The 17,650-nt window shown below is 39.5% G+C and overlaps 3 protein-coding genes across 3 annotated transcripts; 2 read left to right on the forward strand and 1 right to left on the reverse strand.

The window, feature by feature from the left end:
- Window positions 1-22: 22 nt before the first annotated feature.
- On the reverse strand, window positions 23-11,424 carry tpcn1 (two pore segment channel 1). The gene is made up of 26 exons (XM_087793661.1): window positions 11,042-11,424; window positions 8,249-8,385; window positions 7,253-7,429; window positions 7,067-7,180; window positions 6,872-7,002; window positions 6,695-6,783; window positions 6,584-6,618; window positions 6,453-6,511; window positions 6,203-6,302; window positions 4,979-5,095; window positions 4,793-4,917; window positions 4,685-4,733; window positions 4,550-4,613; window positions 4,435-4,479; window positions 4,318-4,374; window positions 4,204-4,257; window positions 3,186-3,258; window positions 2,522-2,629; window positions 2,300-2,461; window positions 2,125-2,240; window positions 2,015-2,061; window positions 1,887-1,955; window positions 1,076-1,172; window positions 883-1,016; window positions 422-502; window positions 23-348 (listed from the first exon to the last, which is right to left on the reverse strand). The coding sequence occupies exons 1-26, from the start codon at window positions 11,130-11,132 to the stop codon at window positions 229-231; spliced, it is 2,451 nt and encodes an 816-aa protein (XP_087649787.1). The 5' UTR covers window positions 11,133-11,424; the 3' UTR covers window positions 23-228.
- Window positions 11,425-12,304: 880 nt separating this feature from the next.
- Window positions 12,305-14,405, forward strand: LOC148087989 (dynein regulatory complex subunit 10-like). Its single transcript, XM_087801052.1, has 4 exons — window positions 12,305-12,937; window positions 13,020-13,235; window positions 13,740-13,811; window positions 14,056-14,405. Exons 1-4 carry the CDS (start codon window positions 12,305-12,307, stop codon window positions 14,356-14,358), a joined length of 1,224 nt encoding a protein of 407 aa, XP_087657178.1. The 3' UTR covers window positions 14,359-14,405.
- A 445-nt stretch (window positions 14,406-14,850) lies between these two features.
- Window positions 14,851-17,578, forward strand: LOC148087990 (dynein regulatory complex subunit 10-like). Its single transcript, XM_087801166.1, has 5 exons — window positions 14,851-15,086; window positions 15,175-15,832; window positions 15,901-16,122; window positions 16,198-16,269; window positions 17,239-17,578. The coding sequence occupies exons 1-5, from the start codon at window positions 15,010-15,012 to the stop codon at window positions 17,524-17,526; spliced, it is 1,317 nt and encodes a 438-aa protein (XP_087657292.1). The 5' UTR covers window positions 14,851-15,009; the 3' UTR covers window positions 17,527-17,578.
- The last annotated feature ends 72 nt before the right edge of the window (window positions 17,579-17,650 follow it).

Raw genomic sequence — 17,650 nt, forward strand, 5'->3', positions numbered from 1 at the left:
AAGCAACAGATCAAAGATGATGTATAAAAGAAACTCAACGGTTTATTAAAACTCCTTCAAGTTGTTAAATACGGAATATAAAAGTAGAATATTCAGAGACGTGAGGAGCTACAGGAAGAGAAGACGTTACGCTGATGAGTGTCTACACTAAGGCCTCTGGTTTCATTTACAAATGTACAGCAACTGTGCTCGTGAGCAGCTTCACACTCTGGTTTGGTCCCCGTGACATCAGCTGACGAGGCTCGGTCCCGTCTGAGAGCCCAGCTGAGGCACCGAGGTGGGGCTGTCCGGGTCCAGACCCATGCTCTGGTCCAGCTGGTTCTCCCTGGAGTACTCGGAGTACCACTCCTGAGCACACAGTTGATGATTTAAAAATCAAAACAACACAACTTTCCTCCAGATATCAGGGTCACGCTCGTACCTCCATCTCCTCCTCGTACATCTTCATGCTGAGGTCACCCTTCGTCCTTGACCTCCGACCCTGATAGACCATCGACAAGTGCTGGACAGAAAGACAGGATGAAGACTGGAATATATCAATAAAATAAAGTTTTAAATGCAGATAAATAAGATAAACTAGTAAAATATCTTTTTTTTTTGTGGTTTTGACTACAGAATACAGTGAAATAAATACACATAAATTAATTAAATTCAATGGATAAAATACAATAAATGATTTGTAGATTAAAGTGAAAAAATAAAAAATGTATAATAAAAACAAAAGTTAATGATTAAAAATAAGATACAAAAGCATTAAGAAAAAAACATTATTTCGAACACAAGTACAGAATAATTGTGTTATTTGGCATTTTAGGGTTTTACTTTGACCTCATGGGGGCCGCATTAATAGTCTTGACAGTTCCAGGTCTAGATCTGTAGTACCTGACTTCGGTCCATGGCCAGCAGGACTTTGTGCAGAGAGCTGACGGAGGACGGACTGCTCTGCTTGTAGAAGTCCAGCGTGGCCAGGACGTCCTCTCGACTCACCTCCACCTCGTAGATGATGCCGTTCTCCTCTGGGGGAGCGAAGAACCGTGAGAACACGTGGAGTCCGCTGACCTTGACCTTCACTCACCCTCGGACTTCTCTAGAGCTTCACGGTTCTTGCGGCTGTAGTTCATGCGGAAGACGAATGCGTCCAAGATGAAGGCCACGATGATGGTCATCACCACCTGCGCGGGTGAAAGACAGAAAATTTCGAATTACTTGTTTGAATAATTTAATTCCATTTATTTATTTTATATTAATTATTCGTATATTGAGAGGTTACATTATGTTTTATTGAATAATTTCATTAAAAAATTAAAGTAAAGTGAATTAATTTTTCCTGAAAACAAAACGTGTTTGTCATATCCCTTGTGTTGTCTCTGGGTCAAGGTGACCCGAAGTCCTGGAAACAAATGTGTTGTGGTATCCCTTGTGTGTTGTCTCTGGGTCAATATGACCCAAAGTTCTAAAAGTAAATGTGTTGGTTGTGACCCGAAGTGCAGAAAAACGCACATGTTGTGGTATCCCTTTGTTTGTTGTCCCTGGGTCAAGGTGACCCGATGTCCTAAAAGTAAATGTGTTTGTTGTGACCCGAAGTGCAGAAAAATGCACGTGTTTAATGTATCCTTTGTGTTGTCTCTGGGTCAAGGTGACCCGAAGTCCTGGAAACAAATGTGTTTGTGGTATCCCTTGTGTGTTGTCTCTGGGTCAAGATGACCCAAAGTCCTAAAAATAGATGCGTTTGTTGTATCCCTTGTGTTGTCTCTGGGTCAAGGTGACCCAAAGGAGTGAAAATAAATGTGTGTTATCACCTTGATCCTGAGATAACAAAAGGGTTAAAAACATTTGCAATGTTCAGTCAATCAATAATCCTGATGGTTCTGATCTACTCAACTCACCATGGTGACGATGTAGAAGGTCATGAAGTAAAGTCGGCTCCAGTGGCTGGTCATGGAGGTCACGCCCTCCTGCAGCAGAGAGAGCAGATGAAGCACAGGAGGACACATGACGGTGGAGATGGTCTCACCATGGTGATGTACCAGTTGTTGACCACCGTCAGCTCGAACAGCGTCACTGCAGGACGGAGAGAAAGAACATGAACGTGGAGGCGGAGGAGAGAGCAGGGAGCAGACGTACCGAAGCTGCGGAGGATGTTGTTGAAGTTGTTGAGATAGTAGTAACCCTCCTCCAGCACCGTCGTGTTGCCATAGGTGACGTTGATCTGCCTGTAGGAGTCGGCCACCGTGCTGGTGCTGAGGAGAGACGCCACGTTTAACACGAGGACGGATGGAAGGGGCGCAGGAGAGCTCACTTGCAGCAGTTGGGGTACAACACGTCTGCGAAGAACTCCATCCCCACGATGGCGAAGGAGTAGTAGAAGATGATGAGGGTCAGGCCCAGACTGGCCATTCTAGGGAAGAGCTCGAACATGGTGTCCAGGACGTTCCTGTATCTCTGCTTGATCTTGAACAACCTGCAGAGTCAAGCGGGTGTCAGATGTCGCACGTGAAGGTGGAGGAGCACGATATATCACCGCAGCAGCTGGAGCGGCCGCAGCACCACGATGAAGTAGAACGGCTTCATGTCGATGGCCAGAGCGATCAGACCCAGGAAGGCGAACACGGTCACGGAGAAGTCGAACCTGGACACACGAGCACAGCTTCAGTATCAAAGTACATCAGTGTCTTTGGAATATTGTATGTTTGAATTGACATTTCAAATGTTGAAACTTACATTCCCATAGTTTGCAAATGAAAAGGCAGATTTATTTTTTAATAATATAATATTTTCAAAGATAAAATATATATATATATATATATATACACGTAGAGTTTGATATTCTAATTCCAATAATGCAAATAAATGTTTTCTTTAATCCATAGCTTCTCAAATTCAACATAAAAATGTTGGTATAATTTAGAAAATGTATTTTTAGATTATCAAACTTCTAAATGTAAATTTATATATATATATATATATATATATATATATATATATATATATATATACACTGTATATATATGTATATTAAAGAAAAATCATCATTTCAAAATACAAATGATTGAATTACCTAAAATTCTAAACCATAATTCAATGCTTTTAAAAAATTAAATGAAACATTGAAGATCCTGATGGCACAGATATACTTTCATACTCCTTGAGACGTTTTATAAGTCAATAAAAAAGGAATCACTCACAGATTCCAGCCCGAGCTGAAATATGCCACTGGTCCTAATCCGCCCAACTTCAGCAAGACCTCCACTCCATAAACTAGAGGTGACACAGAAACACTTTGTAAGAGATGTGACCATGAACACAGAAGTCATATGATCACCACAGAAAGTAAAATAATTCTCGACTCAAACTCGACTCAGATGAAGTTATTATGCTAACACCTTTCAAATATAAGAATATTTAGATGTTATCTTTAAATACCTGTAATCTAGAAATGATAGATTTCTGAATAGTTGAAGCATCTTCGATCAACTCAACCAGAGGCCTTTTTTTTCTTTAAAAAAAGAAAGAAACATGTGGAAAACATGTTCCTCTCTTGATGTCCTTGTTGTTGGTTTGATTTCTTGTTTAAATGTGTAAACCAGCTGCAACAATGAAGAAGCAAAGGGGGATTTTCTTATACAAGACACATTTGCTTTAGCTCAAAAGTCTTTCAACTTGAATTGAAAACGTTTTTTAAAACATGCTTGGATGACAGTTTGAACAAGTCAAACCTTGCGAAATGTTCTTGTCTGGACTATAGGACCTGTAGTCAACACAGTGTTTTTTAACAATCATTGTACTTTATAAATCATCAACTTGGCTTCTATGACATAATCAGGAGAAGATTCTTGATGGATCTACTGACTCCTTTAAGAAACATCTTAAGACGTTTCTATTTGTTCGGGCTTTTCCTTGATTTCTGGAACTCCTGTGTTGTTCTCAGTATTATCTTGATCTTTAAAGTATATACTTTTTTGAGTATTGTTTTGATTGTTTAAGCGCTTTGTGACCCTGGTCTGGAAAAGCGCTATATAAATAAATATTACTTACTTACTTACTTACTTATAGCTCAGTAGAAAAGAAACAGATTCTACTGACGAATGAGCAGGAAACCAATTAGAGACTTGGAATATGAAGTAAAGTCGCAATACATTAATTTAAATTATCTTACAAGGTTACACCAATATTCTTTGTGTTCAACAAAATGAAGCAACTCACTGGTGAGGAAGACGATGTAACTCCAAGGGACAAACTTGGACTCGGAGAATCCTCCTGTGTGAGCAAAGGCATGAGAACTAGTTCAACGGTCTGAGCAGTGATGGAGGATCATACCGCTGAGCGTGTACGTCTCGACGAGGATCCACACTCCGTTGACGGCGACCACGACATCTGGACAAACAGGAAGTTAGTGTGAGGTCTCTGTGAGCCTCTCTGAGCCGCGTCACCTACACATGGTGTACTGGAAGGCCTTGGATTTCACCAGCAGGTTGATGCCTGGAAGATGTAGAACTTTGAGTCACTTTAAGAGGTTGAAGATTTTATCGTCAATGTATTTTTTTTTTACCTTTGAAAATGATCAATGTTGTGTGAGGAAGCTCGTCGAACCAGTGCTCTCCACTGCGGCGCGCCTGAGAACACACGTGTGTGTGTGTGTGAGGAGCAGTAAAGATGCACAAGATGAGTGTGTGTTAAAAGTTACCTTCCATTTCAGGCCGGTCACCTCGTAGAACTTGTAGAAGTCCTGCAGACTGCAGCACGAAGTTAAAAAACACTTCATATCAAACCATCTTCACTTGACTTGACTCACCTGAGCATGGCAGCCCCCGACGTGTTCAGAGCCTTGTAGGTGAGGAAGCGGTCTCTGGCCGACATGCGCGGGCGATAGAATCTCATCAGGCCGTCGAACTGCTTCAGTGACACGCCCGTCGGTCTCTGAGGAACAGTTCACAGGAGTCATGGTGGACCCGAAGACAGTGCAGGAACATCCACCTACCTGTCGGCTGACCAGCAGCTGGAAGGCGTGGTCGACGGCACAGCGCTTGTGAAGCAGGAGGGATTTGAACTTGACCTTCTCCACGCCGTTGAATGTGTCAAACACCACAGCCAGAAGCTGCAGAGGAGAGAGATTCAAGGACGAAGAAAAGACAGAAAATGATCAATAAATTTAATCAGATTAATCTAACAATCTGCTCTTTGTCTGGTCAGATCTTAACTTATCAGTGTTAACTTTTTTTTTTAAACCAGACAAGTTTATGAGAGTCAAAGTCGTCCAGAACTCAAAGAAGGTTACATGTCTAAATGTCAAAATTGTGGCCCACGAGCCATTTGCAGAATGTGAAATTACACTTTGGTCCTTTCATTCATAGGTTTATACGTTTTTATGAGTGCAGGCAGAGAGAGGGACTTTATTTTTGTTCAGACGGCTAAGAAATAAAGGTCATAACGGCAAAAACTTTCAAGTTTGGTTATATAGTAAAGATTAAACAGATTTATAAAACAACACGTAACAGTAAACAAAAATATCTGCAAATTTACATTGAAAATCCATATAAATAAACAAGAAAATGACTGCTGCTCACTATTTCATCTGTGCACAGACAAAGGGTTAATTTAAAAATGTATACATTTACTTAGCTCATCCTTAGTTTAATATTCATTAGAATCAAATACTTATCCACATGCATAAATTGTAGCTTCAGCGCTGCACTGTACTCTTGTGACTGAAACTGATATGAAATGTCCTTCAATGTCAGCTAAATTTAAACTGTTATGTAACTTTAGAGTCACTTGTCCGGAGCTTGTGACCTTCTGATGCTTCAGTTTACCGATTGTAACCCTAACCCCCCCCCAAAAATGATAATTATACATATATTATTATTATATTATTATATTTTTATTCCTTAAATATATCCAAAACATTTTAATTTCATTTTAATTTGAATTCAACGTATTATAAACATAACCATAACCCTTACTCTTACCCACAAAAAACATTATTATTTATTCATATACACATATTTGAAAAGTATTTATTTGTTATTTGTAATTCTGTCTCTGTTATTAATTTTTTTTATTTCATGTGTTTGTACTTTTGAATTAAAATGTTGTTTGCTTTACTCATCCTAACCTGTTCTTCCACATTTATCCTGCTGACACTGATGCTTGTTCATAAATTGTCTAATTCAAATCTTCAGTCAAACATAAAACAAGGTTGTACCAGGTTCATGATGAAGTAGAGCTCGATGGAGAGGTACACGATGAAGAACACGCAGGACCAGCTGTTCTTGGAGTAGGACGGCATCATGACATCGGGAAAACTAGAGAGAAAGTTTTTGCACTCATGTAGGACATTTATTCAACTCATCAGTTTTAAAAAGTTTAACAATAAATCAGTCGGCATGAGAAGAGGCTTCACTGAAGGAAGTGCACGTTCATGTCATGTGATCAGAGATAAGTGGAGAACCTACTTTGCTGTGGTCAGCAGAACAAACAGACTGACGATGCTGTTCTCTAGAGTGTTGAAGTACTGCGGTCGGAAGACAAAACCCTTGTTAACTTTTATACCTCACACTGACTAGTCATCATTAGGGGAACTTACAGGGTCCAGTTTGTTTGAGGAGAAGAGACAGAAACCTGCAGAGAAGAAAGGGTGAAAGTTTAAAAGGACAAATCAATATAAATATATATTTTATTTAGTAACAAGAGGTACCCAATATAGCAAAGATAACCATGAAGAAGAGAAGCAGCAGGAGGATGTCGATGAACGAAGGGAGCGACTGGAAGATCTGACGCAAGTTTCTGTCCAACAGAAAACACAACTGTTTACATTGAGAGAAACGATGCCTCCTAGCGGTGGAAATAAAAATAGCCTAAAAGAAAAACGTACCTTCGTACAGCACCACAGTACCGACAGTCGACTAGAAATATTGGCCGAAGTGCTCTGGTGACTCTCATGTGCGACGTCTGCCGGATCAGTACAACGATAGCTTCAACAAACTGGAGCAACAACACGGACGTCTGTTGAGAAACAGAAGTAGGAATGAGATCATGTGTATGTAGCGACATCAAAACGCCTTGATACCTTGACCATGGTCCTCTTGTGTTGGATGAAGGTGTGGAAGCCGAGCCAGCGGAGTTTCATGCACAGCTCGAACGCCACCATCAACAAAGCGAACAGCTCCAGTGTGGCGTGAATCTGAGGAAGTTCAGACATTGTTGAGGAAACTGCAGCAAAAGTTTACTTGAGGCTTAAAGAAGCTTCACTCACGTAGACGTCCAGACGCAGTGAAGGCACGGCGGGAGCTTCACACAGAGACAGCATCAGCAGCATCAAGCCGGTCAGCAGCTCCATCATGTAGAACACATGGTTGTGGGCAAACAAATAAGCCGCCAGGGCCTTTGGGTTCCTCGGGTGAGAAAAGAACTTGTCGTTGTTTTCACCTTCCTGTGCGAGAGTTTGGACAGAATTGTTTTGAGGCAACTCAGGAGCGGCAAGAATGAAAGGATGTTGAGGAGACCTGATGATAAAAACTGGGGTTGGGACTGTTTATTAAAGCAGCACATCAAAATATTTAGACGTTTCAAAAAATAAATATTTTCTGCAATGATTCGCTTCATTTTTAAACAGGCACGTTGGCAGTTGAACTCTTTACAACTCTAGTTTAAAGAGGCTTTTCACTGTACAACTCATCAGTATGTCTGATTATTTCAAGTTACTAGGAAGAGCAAATGGAAAAGTGACCCAACAACAGACTTTTGTAACTAATTTTGTTGACAAAAAATGCACATAAAGAGCAACAACATAGCAGTTACACTGTTCTGACATTTGGGGGAGCCAGAAACAAATCTGTTCAATCTTACATATTCAAATTAAAATATTTAAATCACTAGAAAATGCTTTTTTTGTGAAAGAGTAATTGTTTGAATAAACTGTGTTATTTTATCAACACTATAATCATACACAAGAAAGTATTATCCTGCTGTGATAATATGTGTGGACCAGGCACTTATTTGTCATTTTCAACACATGGATGCAACATCATAACCTATGGTCACATGTTTGGTACTTTCACCAATAATCTGCTATAACTAATGACATGTCATTCAACAATGTACTTATGGATGACAGAGCTATGCGACATATTTCTACAGAACTGGGAAAACAGTCGCCAATAAAGTCCCGTTCTTTCCACTTATGAAACAAGTTGCAAAAGGTAGATTTCGGCATGAGGCACTTGTGTTTGTGTGTTCTGCTTGTGTGTACCTGCAGGTAGATGGCGGCCTCTTGGTAATTCATCTCCCAGCTTTGACGTAAAGAAACATTCTGCGACCTTTGGTTTTGAGGTCCAGGTGTTGAGATCACAGCACTGTTTACTATGTCATAGTTTCCTGCACCTCCATCTAAAGAAGAAGAAGAAACACACCCTCTTAGATATGAACGTTTGGACGATTGTTAGGAGTGAGGATCTCGTACCAGTGGAGTCGAGTTCTACCTCGAACACATATGAGGAGAACACCACTGGGGTCTCTTGACAGCTCCCAACTTCAGAAAAAGTTGTGCGTTTATATAAACCATCCATTGAAAGCTTTGGACTGTCCTCGTTTTATAAGAAAGAATGCCTTTTTTTTTGTCACAGCAAAGACGCCAGTGTCATTCGCTGCTTCCAATCACGCCCAGCTTATGCAGCTGCACACACATCTGGAGATACAGACATCCAAACATTCCAATGGCCGGAAGTAGAAAGACTTAGTTGGTGTCGAACACAACAGAAATCATTGTGCACTGAAGAAAACGCTGGAGATTCTCCATAAAGGCTGAAGTCCACTGCAAAATAAATGATGAATGCGTCTGATGTTCCACAACCTTTGGACGTCTTTTACAGTCATGTGATGTGTCGAGGATTGTTATAGCTCACCAAACTGCCTCAGCACAGTCCATGCAGAGCATTTGGCTTGAGTGTACAGTTCAGATCTTTTCCATATAATTCTAGGATTGAAGATTCAAGAATCAGCTCATAGAACTTTCAGATAGGGCAGCATCTCTGAGGGACATTCCATTAGGTCACCCCTCTTCAAGCAGGACATCAAAAGGCTGCAAGGGCACCGGATCAAATTCCATCTTGGCTGAACAATATCCTGACACAAGGACACCATGTGACGAGCCATGCGAGTGGAAAACGGCAACACATTTCAAAGGTCTGTTCTCAAATATATAAATCCAGTTTACAGGCGTTCGATAACATCCCAGCCATGAATGACGTGAGTGATGATCTTCTTCTTGAATCCAGGAAAACGTATTATTCCTTAGCCGTCCTCCAGAACTCTTCCTCTTTTCCGACAGCACCAGATATACTGATTAAAGCCCCTCTCCTCTTCCTGCTCAACCTTGGGGCCAGAGATCCGGGAAGGTTCACAAACACACCCACACACTACAGCGCCCCACCAGGGAGGGGCAGAGGCGTGCACGTTACAATCCGCAGATGCAGCACTTTCTGGGATCCGTCAGTGAAGGAATTTCAAGTATATACTTTAACTGTGTATTGTTTTTGATTGTTTAAAGCCCTTTGTGACCCTGGTCTGGAAAAGCGCTATACAAATAAAAATGACTTACTTACTTACTTAATTATATTCATATCAGTTTTATCTTGCCCTTTAAAGTATATAATTTATTGAGTATTGTTTTGATTGTTTAAGCGCTTTGTGACCCTGGTCTGGAAAAGCGTTATACAAATAAAAATTACTTACTTACTTAATTATATTCTTAAAACTGCACTTTCATCTCAGTTCAATTTATTTCAGTCCTATTACACACTTCAAAGTAACACACCCCCATTTTGTAGTGAGTTTGTGCTTTAAAGATGATTTGCATCGTTCTAGAATAAAACAATTCTCGTAACTTCCGAACTATTAATAATGGATCAATATGATCACGATATATGCCGGCTTTGTTTACGATGCAAATGGATCATTTTTCATGTACGTTTCATTAGCTGTGGTTTTAAATGTAGATTCCCTATAATTCTACACAGTATGTTAAAACCTTATCTCTCTCTAATGCTTAACATACATTTTTACCTTTTGATGGCAAATTTTGAATCATGCATTTATTCATTTTAACGTTTTGTATGCATTTATGCACGTATATATGGATGGATGCGTTATTGCTGCTGGATATAATTTCTCCTTCGAGGGATCAATAGAATCCATCTATATATATTAAGTATCAGTGATCACTAAACGTATACGTTGACATGTCTTTGGTATGATATAGGTTTGCTATTGATTTTGCTTTATTTGTACTACATGTTCCCTGATAACATTTGACAGGTGACATGGAAAAACAAATACTTTGGCCGGACATCCTATCCTAAACCACTATAGACATATAACAGATGTTTTACTGACAACTGGAGCTTTAAGGACTTTAGCGTGTGACCCAATAATCTCCCATTATGGCAGTTTAGAAGAGATTGAACTTTTCTCTCTGGATCAGGTCATAGTTTTTAAATCAAATTTTCTCATTTAGAAGCAACTTGTCAAATCAAAGTCATAGTCAAATGTTACACTCATTATGTATTTCAAGTTTTCTTTAGTCAGTTATTTTACTGTGTCGAATCTCCGTTTGTACTAGAGTATTATCTATACATGTCGTTCATGGCCATGTATGTATATATCGAGACCTTTCAAGTGACAAATAGTCTGTGCAATATCCGGTAAAATGGGGAAGTTAGGAATATTACAAGCAGTTTGGTGGTAATATTCAAGATGTAATGGAGTTAAACATCAAAATAGTGGTGTCCATCTTCATAAGGGAGCAAAAAGGGTGATAAATACCAAGCAGTTTAGAAATGGATGAGGATTAAAAGTACTTGACATTCTACTACCCTTATCTTTGAATATGACTTCAAAACCAACACCCAGACTCTCTACGAACCAGACATTGATATTCTCTGTACGAATAAAAGGAGTTATTGCACTAAATTCATTGCAAAATGAAAAAAACGTGATTCTCTCCCAACAATAACATGATAAACACCAGCAAGCTAGTAGTACTTACTCTCGTCTGTCCTCTCTGGTTCCTCGCTGAACAAACCGCTATTTGCCTCGTCCCAGGTCAAAATAAAAGGCACGTCGTCGTCCACATCCATTTTTATCTAAAAAATAAAAACAGTTCCCTTCTTTCCGAGACTAAACGATTCCCCTTTTTCTTCGGTGAGCTCCGGCTAACTGTCAGATGACATAGCTGCTCATCCCATTAGCTCGCAAGCTAACACCCGTTAGCCAACACGTCGTGAACATTTAGGGAAGGAGTTTTCCTGCAAATAACCATTACAACGAAATGAATGCTAAGTGTTCGCAACCTTTAAAACATTTTTTAAAACGCCTCTAATAAAAAAAAAACACTGGACGCTGCTGGAGAACAAACTTCTTCACGACAGTCTGGGTCGCATGACGGCAGGCGGAGTGACGCACATTTCAAAATAAAATTGAACGAATATTATTTACCCTATATTTAAAAAAAAAATTAATGTAAGAAAATTCAAAATTTCACCGGGAAACAGAAGACAATTTTTAATTGTCTAAACCGTTACACTTTTCTTAAGACGTATTATAATTGTGTGCCGTTATTTGTTGTATCCTAGCAACATGCAACAACAAGTTGCCAAGTCGTCTTGGAAGAACATAAGAGGACAGAGAAGTAAGTTTCATTCTTCGTTATTAACTAAAAAAAAAATAGATGCTATTGAACAGAACAAACTGGTTAATATTTGTGCTTTTTAGTGTTTCACTCTTTTTTACATGCAATAAAAAAACATTAAATTGCTTGGATTTAATGATATAAATTAAAAAAAAAGGTAATTTTATGCAAGGGAATATTGATCGGGGTAAATTCTGGACACAATGGACTAAAAATAATAAATAAGGATAATAATGATAACATAGAAATAACCATTACTTACTTACTATCAATCAATCGCATACTCACAATATGCATCTCTGACGTTGCAACACACATTTGTGTTTGTTTAAAAATGACACAGGAGAGTTATTTGTGATTCTTTTTGTGTGTTATGAGCTCTTAAAAGTGGCTTTCACATGGATTAAACACACACGTCTCACTTTAGATTCATATTTGCAGGGGTTTTTTTTACACCTAGAAGTGCCTAGGTAGGATAAAACGTAAGGATGCAGCATCCCATCAACAAAATGAATAAAATACATGTTTTTATGTTATTATACGTGTATTTTAAAAACGTTTAACTTGCCATTAAAACTCTAATTCAATTTTATTTGGAATATCATTTTTGTTTTTTTCAGTATGAATGTGTCTACGGAGCAAATCCAAGTTGCAGCAGAGAAGATTTCTCGCCAGGTTGTCCTTCTGCGGAAGAGAAATGATCAACAAGGGGATGACAGCAACAAACTTCCATGCAGTTTCCTGCTCTCAGTGGAGGCTCAGCAGATCTCCGACACACTGCAAAGCTTCATCACTGACATTGAGTTAGCAGTGAGTCGTTTTGCTTTCTTACATGCAGATGATGCTCTGAAAATGGACGATGAAGAAATGAAAAAATCCCTTCAAGAGCATCAGGTGTTGGTTAAAAGACTAGATTTAGAAAGAACACAGAGAGACGTTGGAAAAGAAGCTCAGCTGGAGAAAGACTTGATGAAATCCGTTAGGACTTTGTTCAAGCATTTCAGAGCTAATCCAGGAGATATTTTTGATTTGAAAAGAACAGAAGGTAGTCTCGTGTTAGGGAGAGGGGAAGTGCTGACTGGAGCGCTCAAAAGTTTTCACAAGCACACTGTTGAGAGATTGAAGACCAACCCGGACGAAGGACTTCATCAGTTGCTGCATGTGCCGCAACCGTCGTCCACAGCACAGAAGCTCAGAGATGTCAACAAACTTGAAGAAGAGATGTCTGCTCTTATCAAGACGGTGGACTTGAAGGTGAGAAATCCACTGCTGCAGGGCGTCAATGAAAAGTTCAACATGTCAACATGTCATGTGCAATTAAAATGTTGTATCACAGGCCGAAGAAACAAATGAAGAGATCAATATCCTGGAGAGTCAACTGCAGGAGGACGACACAAAGGAACTGCCCGTGATATCAGACGATCATTGCCAGTCACACATCAAGTCTTCAGACATACGGCGAGCGGCGACACAGAAGGAAACAGACGAGCTCGGCGTTCAGCTCAAGAGTTTGATCCTCAAAAACAAAGATGAAGAAAGAGAACTTCAAGAGGTAAATCTTTTCTTACAGACATTCAAATAAACTCACACATTTTTTTAACTGTTTTATATACATATAGTCTTATATAGTTGATGAATTGTGATGTTGATATGGTCGTGGGAGGTGAAGACGTGTGACAAGAGAGGTTTGGAGCGTCAACAGCTTAAAGGATGTGGCAGATTCATCACAGTGAGGCAAGCAGGGAATTATATTTAAAATAGAGACAAAAGAAACACACATCAAACACAAAAATATGATGTTATATAGGAACTATTTCATATTTAATCACACAGGGGCCCAAATTCTTTTCACAAACTAGGGCCGAATTTTTTAAAACTAACTATAAGCATGATCTCTGAAGAGTAGCTTATCTTTAACACTAGCATATATAACATTTATCTACTTTGATTTTGAGAAACTCATCTTGTGGGCCATATATAATGACTTTGACATATTGTCAAATGCTCTTTAGTGTGTGTTTACAAAGCCACTATTAAAAGCGTTAATCTCTTTCAGAAAAATGAAAGAATTGAACTGGAAATAGAAGAATTTCTTCATGACTTTGATGAGAAGATTGAAGAAAATCAGGTAACCATCTATTATTTTCTATTTTTTATGAATATTTATTTACTATGGATGAGCAATTTGAGCATTTTTAACCCAGACTTTCAGATGCTGCTATCATCTTGGGTCATTAGCTAACTGTAAACCGTTTCTATAACAGTATTCTGATATAGTTTACCAACGTAAAAGTATATTATCTCGCTGGTTTCTCAGCTCTGGACTTAAAGCTTTTTCTTAAAAGTGTTAATCGCCTTCTTAACTCTCTCAGGCTAAACTGGAGAAAGTTCAAACTCTGTTGAGACAAGAGGAAGGAGAGATCCAGCGGCTGGAGAAACCGTACGCTGTCCTGGAGAAAGAGTACGATCTGGTGATGGAGCGCCGTCGACAGTCGGAACAACGGCGACAGGAGGAATTGAAGGAGCTGAAGTTGAAGTCAAAGGCAGCGGTTGTGATCCAGGCCCACTGGAGAGGACTCTCCACGCGCAACACGTTGAAGAGGAAGTCAAAAGTCAAAAAGAGCAAGACGAAAAAGAAAGAAAGGAAGACCAGGGTGTTGCACAAACAAAGATAAGATTTTAAAAAGTAAGCAGAAAAATGGACATTTAGTAAAAACCCTTTAATTCTCATCCACCCTAACTGCACTCTTTTCTTCACCTTCCCATCTTTACTCTTCTCTAGCTCACCTCCACCATACTGTACAGATTACTATCTCATCGGCAAACATCATGGTCCACTTCTTGTGACTAACCTCATCTCTCAGTCTGTCAATCAATAATAACAAAAAGGGCCGAGAGCTACCTTTATCATTTGCTCTCTACTGTACACAAAAGTAATAAAATCAGATGCTTAAGAGCCCTCTTATGACTCTCACTGACTTCTATTTCAAATAAATTGTGTCTGTAACTAATACAGGTTGTGCCAGTTGTTCACTTTAATTATGTAAGAATAAAGCTTTATTGTGTCTTAATTACTCCTGACTAGTTGACTTTACCCTTTGTTTGGTTTCATAGACGAGCTCTTTGTTGCTCCATTCTCCAGATTTCAATAATAGCTCAACATCAGTCACCGCGAGTCAATATACAGTTGTGTCAATAAACATGTTTAACTCTGTAACTGTAGAAATATCAGCACATTGATACAATGTTGGCAGTGAGCAGGAAGAAATACAATTGTTAAAAAAACATTCACACTACTTCACTGAAAAGGACTTAATCCAGCGATCATGCCAACAAATAAAAAGAAGAAGCCCAAGAAGAAAGGCGAACTAGAGACACAAGATGAAGAGAAGAAGGAGGAGATGTAAGTGTGACATTGTCAATCAAACCTAAACATCTCTTATTTTATTTACCAATAATTGAACATTTGTGTTTGTTTCTCCCACCATCAGCATGGTTCTGTCCATGGAGGAGATCGAGATGCTCTCCGAGAAGATGACCCGTCAGGTGTCCCTCCTGCAGAAGTCAAGGAGTAACTTCAAGGACGGTGGGAGCAAGTTACCGCGCAACCTTCTGCTCTCAGTGGAGGCCCAACAAATCTCAAACACGCTCCATAGCTTCATCACCAACATTGAGATCGCCGTGACTCGTGTGTCTTTCATGCACCTGGACACTGTTCCGAGCGTGGACGACAAAGATTTAATGGCGTTGCTTGACTCGCATCAGACGGTGGCGGAAAGACTTGAAGCCCAGGATGGATTCAAGGGATATTCTGGGGTGGAGATATTTGAAGGATATGGGGAAGGAGACGGCATCAGGCTGGACAGAGACTTCATGGACTCCATCAGAAATATCTTTAAATGTTTCCAAGCTAATCCTGAAGCCATTTTTGGTTTAAAAACAAAGACATGTACGGGACAGGAAGGCCTGTTCCTCGCGGGGCTCAGGAAGTTTCACAAGCAGATGATCGAAAGATTGAAGAACAGCCCAGATGAAGAGCTTCAGTTCCTTTTACGCAAACAAGCGCCCTCGTGCACACTTAAAGCCATGGAGGACATTGTTAAGCTGGAGTCAGAGATGACCGATATCATCAAAAAAGTAGACTCACAGGTGAGGATTCAAACCAAAGCTTCTGCTGGTCTAACTTGTAAAATCTGGAATTTTCATTGTGTTTTCAGATTTCCGAAAAAAGTGATGAAATCAAACTTTTGGACAGTCGACTCCAGGATGATGGCAAAAAGGACATGGGTCTGCCGCCTCCATCCGACGAGCATTGTCAGACGTGCATTAAAACATCGGAAGTAAAGCAGGCGGGAACGAAGAAGGAAAACGACGGGCTCACCGTGCAGCTCAACAAATTGATTGCTGAGAACAAAAAGACCATAAAGGAACTTCAAGAGGTCACTAGATCAAATTAAATATTGATTCAAATGTTGTTAATATCAAAACAATATTTCCCCCATTCTTTTTTATAGAACATTGAAAGAAAAGAGGTGGAAATTGAAGAATTCCTCAATGATTTTGATGAAAGAATGGAGGAGAATCAGGTAAAAACTACATTTCTTGATACTATGAGATTTCCTTTACACTTAATTCATATCGTGTCTAAAGATTACAGACCTTCTGGACATGGTCCAGGTGACAGGACTTTACATGTACCTATTCCAACATTAATCCTATCCTATCATAATAGCTCAGAAGTGGGAAAAGTGTGGCCTTTTGTCTGTATTTATATGGCCCAGATATCAGAGTAAAACTGATCCTCGTAGAACATGTAGTTTATAGATAATGTTTCTGACAGTGATACCTAAAAAAAAATCCACTTTGTATTTATTATCATAATTAACTCTTAATACAACTTGCTTACGTTTTTTGTTCCCCATTTGTTCTTTGTCCTTTTGGTGAATATTTCTTGCCTCTCAGAAAACTTTTTGAAAAATATTGAGATTATATTGAAATAAAAAAGTAATGATGTTGCACGGTTATATTGTATTTAAATGGCATAGTTATTTTAGTTTTTTTTTCAATGCATTTAATTTTGGACGGACGGACAGACAGACAGATGGATTATAAATCCCTCTGTTGCCCACTTCTGTAACAGCCACAAAAAGCACCTAAAAACTACATTTCAATTCTAATTTTTTAATTTTTATATGAGGAAATTCAATAAAATTCAAAACACTTGTGGTTTTTTACCATTAGCTGTATACATGGGTGTCAATGATATATGGCTTTTTCCTGTCTATTTACCACCTAATTATGACGCTCCTGGCATTCCACCCCTGCCATATCCAGCCACACCACTAGGAGACAGCATTTCCCCTTTTAACAAGAAGTCACTCGACTGTAGAGGACAATGTTGTTTGACTCATAAATAAATAAATCAAATCCCTATAACTGACCAAACTTGAGTTGAAGCACGTGGACTTAACTTGTCTTTCGATGCCTCTTGCTCTGACCTCAAGCCTTCCAATGGTAAAGTCTCCTGCCAACCAATGTGCCATCTTTCAAAACAGGCCGAACTGGAAAAATGTGAAAAACAGTATCAAAACGAGGAAGAGGAGCTGGGGATGCTGGCGGAGCCGTTCGCGGTCCTGGAGGTGGAGTACAACATGATCATGGAGAGGAAGCGACAGTTGGAAGAGAAGCGACAGGCGGAGCTGAAGGAGCTGGAGAGGAAGACGAAGGCTGCTCTCTTGATCCAGGCCTACTGGAGAGACTACCGCGCTCGCCATGCTGCGAAGAACCCCAAACAGAAGGGGAAGGGGAAAGGCAAGGGGAAAGGGAAGAAAGGAAAGAAATGATAACTTAAGCAGATGTTTTTTCTTTTCGATGTTTCATTACAACGTGATTTTCAGTTGTGTTGTTGAGGACAAATAAGTGTACAGGTTTCCAACTACACCAGAGCGGATAATAAAATGTGTGGAT

The sequence above is a fragment of the Callionymus lyra genome, chromosome 1, assembly GCF_982586985.1.
Source record: "Callionymus lyra chromosome 1, fCalLyr1.hap1.1, whole genome shotgun sequence".
Classification (NCBI taxonomy): Eukaryota; Metazoa; Chordata; class Actinopteri; order Syngnathiformes; family Callionymidae; genus Callionymus; species Callionymus lyra.

Bases quoted from the DNA above. Each gene is read 5' to 3' on its own strand.
- LOC148087990 (XM_087801166.1), top strand. From the start codon at position 15,010: ATGCCAACAAATAAAAAGAAGAAGCCCAAGAAGAAAGGCGAACTAGAG. The intron at 15,833-15,900 runs GTGAGGATTCAA...TTGTGTTTTCAG, and splicing joins TCAAAAAAGTAGACTCACAG to ATTTCCGAAAAAAGTGATGA. The intron at 16,123-16,197 runs GTCACTAGATCA...TCTTTTTTATAG, and splicing joins CCATAAAGGAACTTCAAGAG to AACATTGAAAGAAAAGAGGT.
- LOC148087989 (XM_087801052.1), top strand. From the start codon at position 12,305: ATGAATGTGTCTACGGAGCAAATCCAAGTTGCAGCAGAGAAGATTTCT. The intron at 13,236-13,739 runs GTAAATCTTTTC...AATCTCTTTCAG, and splicing joins AAGAAAGAGAACTTCAAGAG to AAAAATGAAAGAATTGAACT. The intron at 13,812-14,055 runs GTAACCATCTAT...TAACTCTCTCAG, and splicing joins AGAAGATTGAAGAAAATCAG to GCTAAACTGGAGAAAGTTCA.
- tpcn1 (XM_087793661.1), bottom strand. From the start codon at position 11,132: ATGGATGTGGACGACGACGTGCCTTTTATTTTGACCTGGGACGAGGCA. The intron at 2,241-2,299 runs GTGAGCTCTCCT...GTCTCTCCTCAG, and splicing joins TTGTACCCCAACTGCTGCAA to CACCAGCACGGTGGCCGACT. The intron at 1,017-1,075 runs GTGAGTGAAGGT...TCGCTCCCCCAG, and splicing joins AGCTCTAGAGAAGTCCGAGG to AGGAGAACGGCATCATCTAC.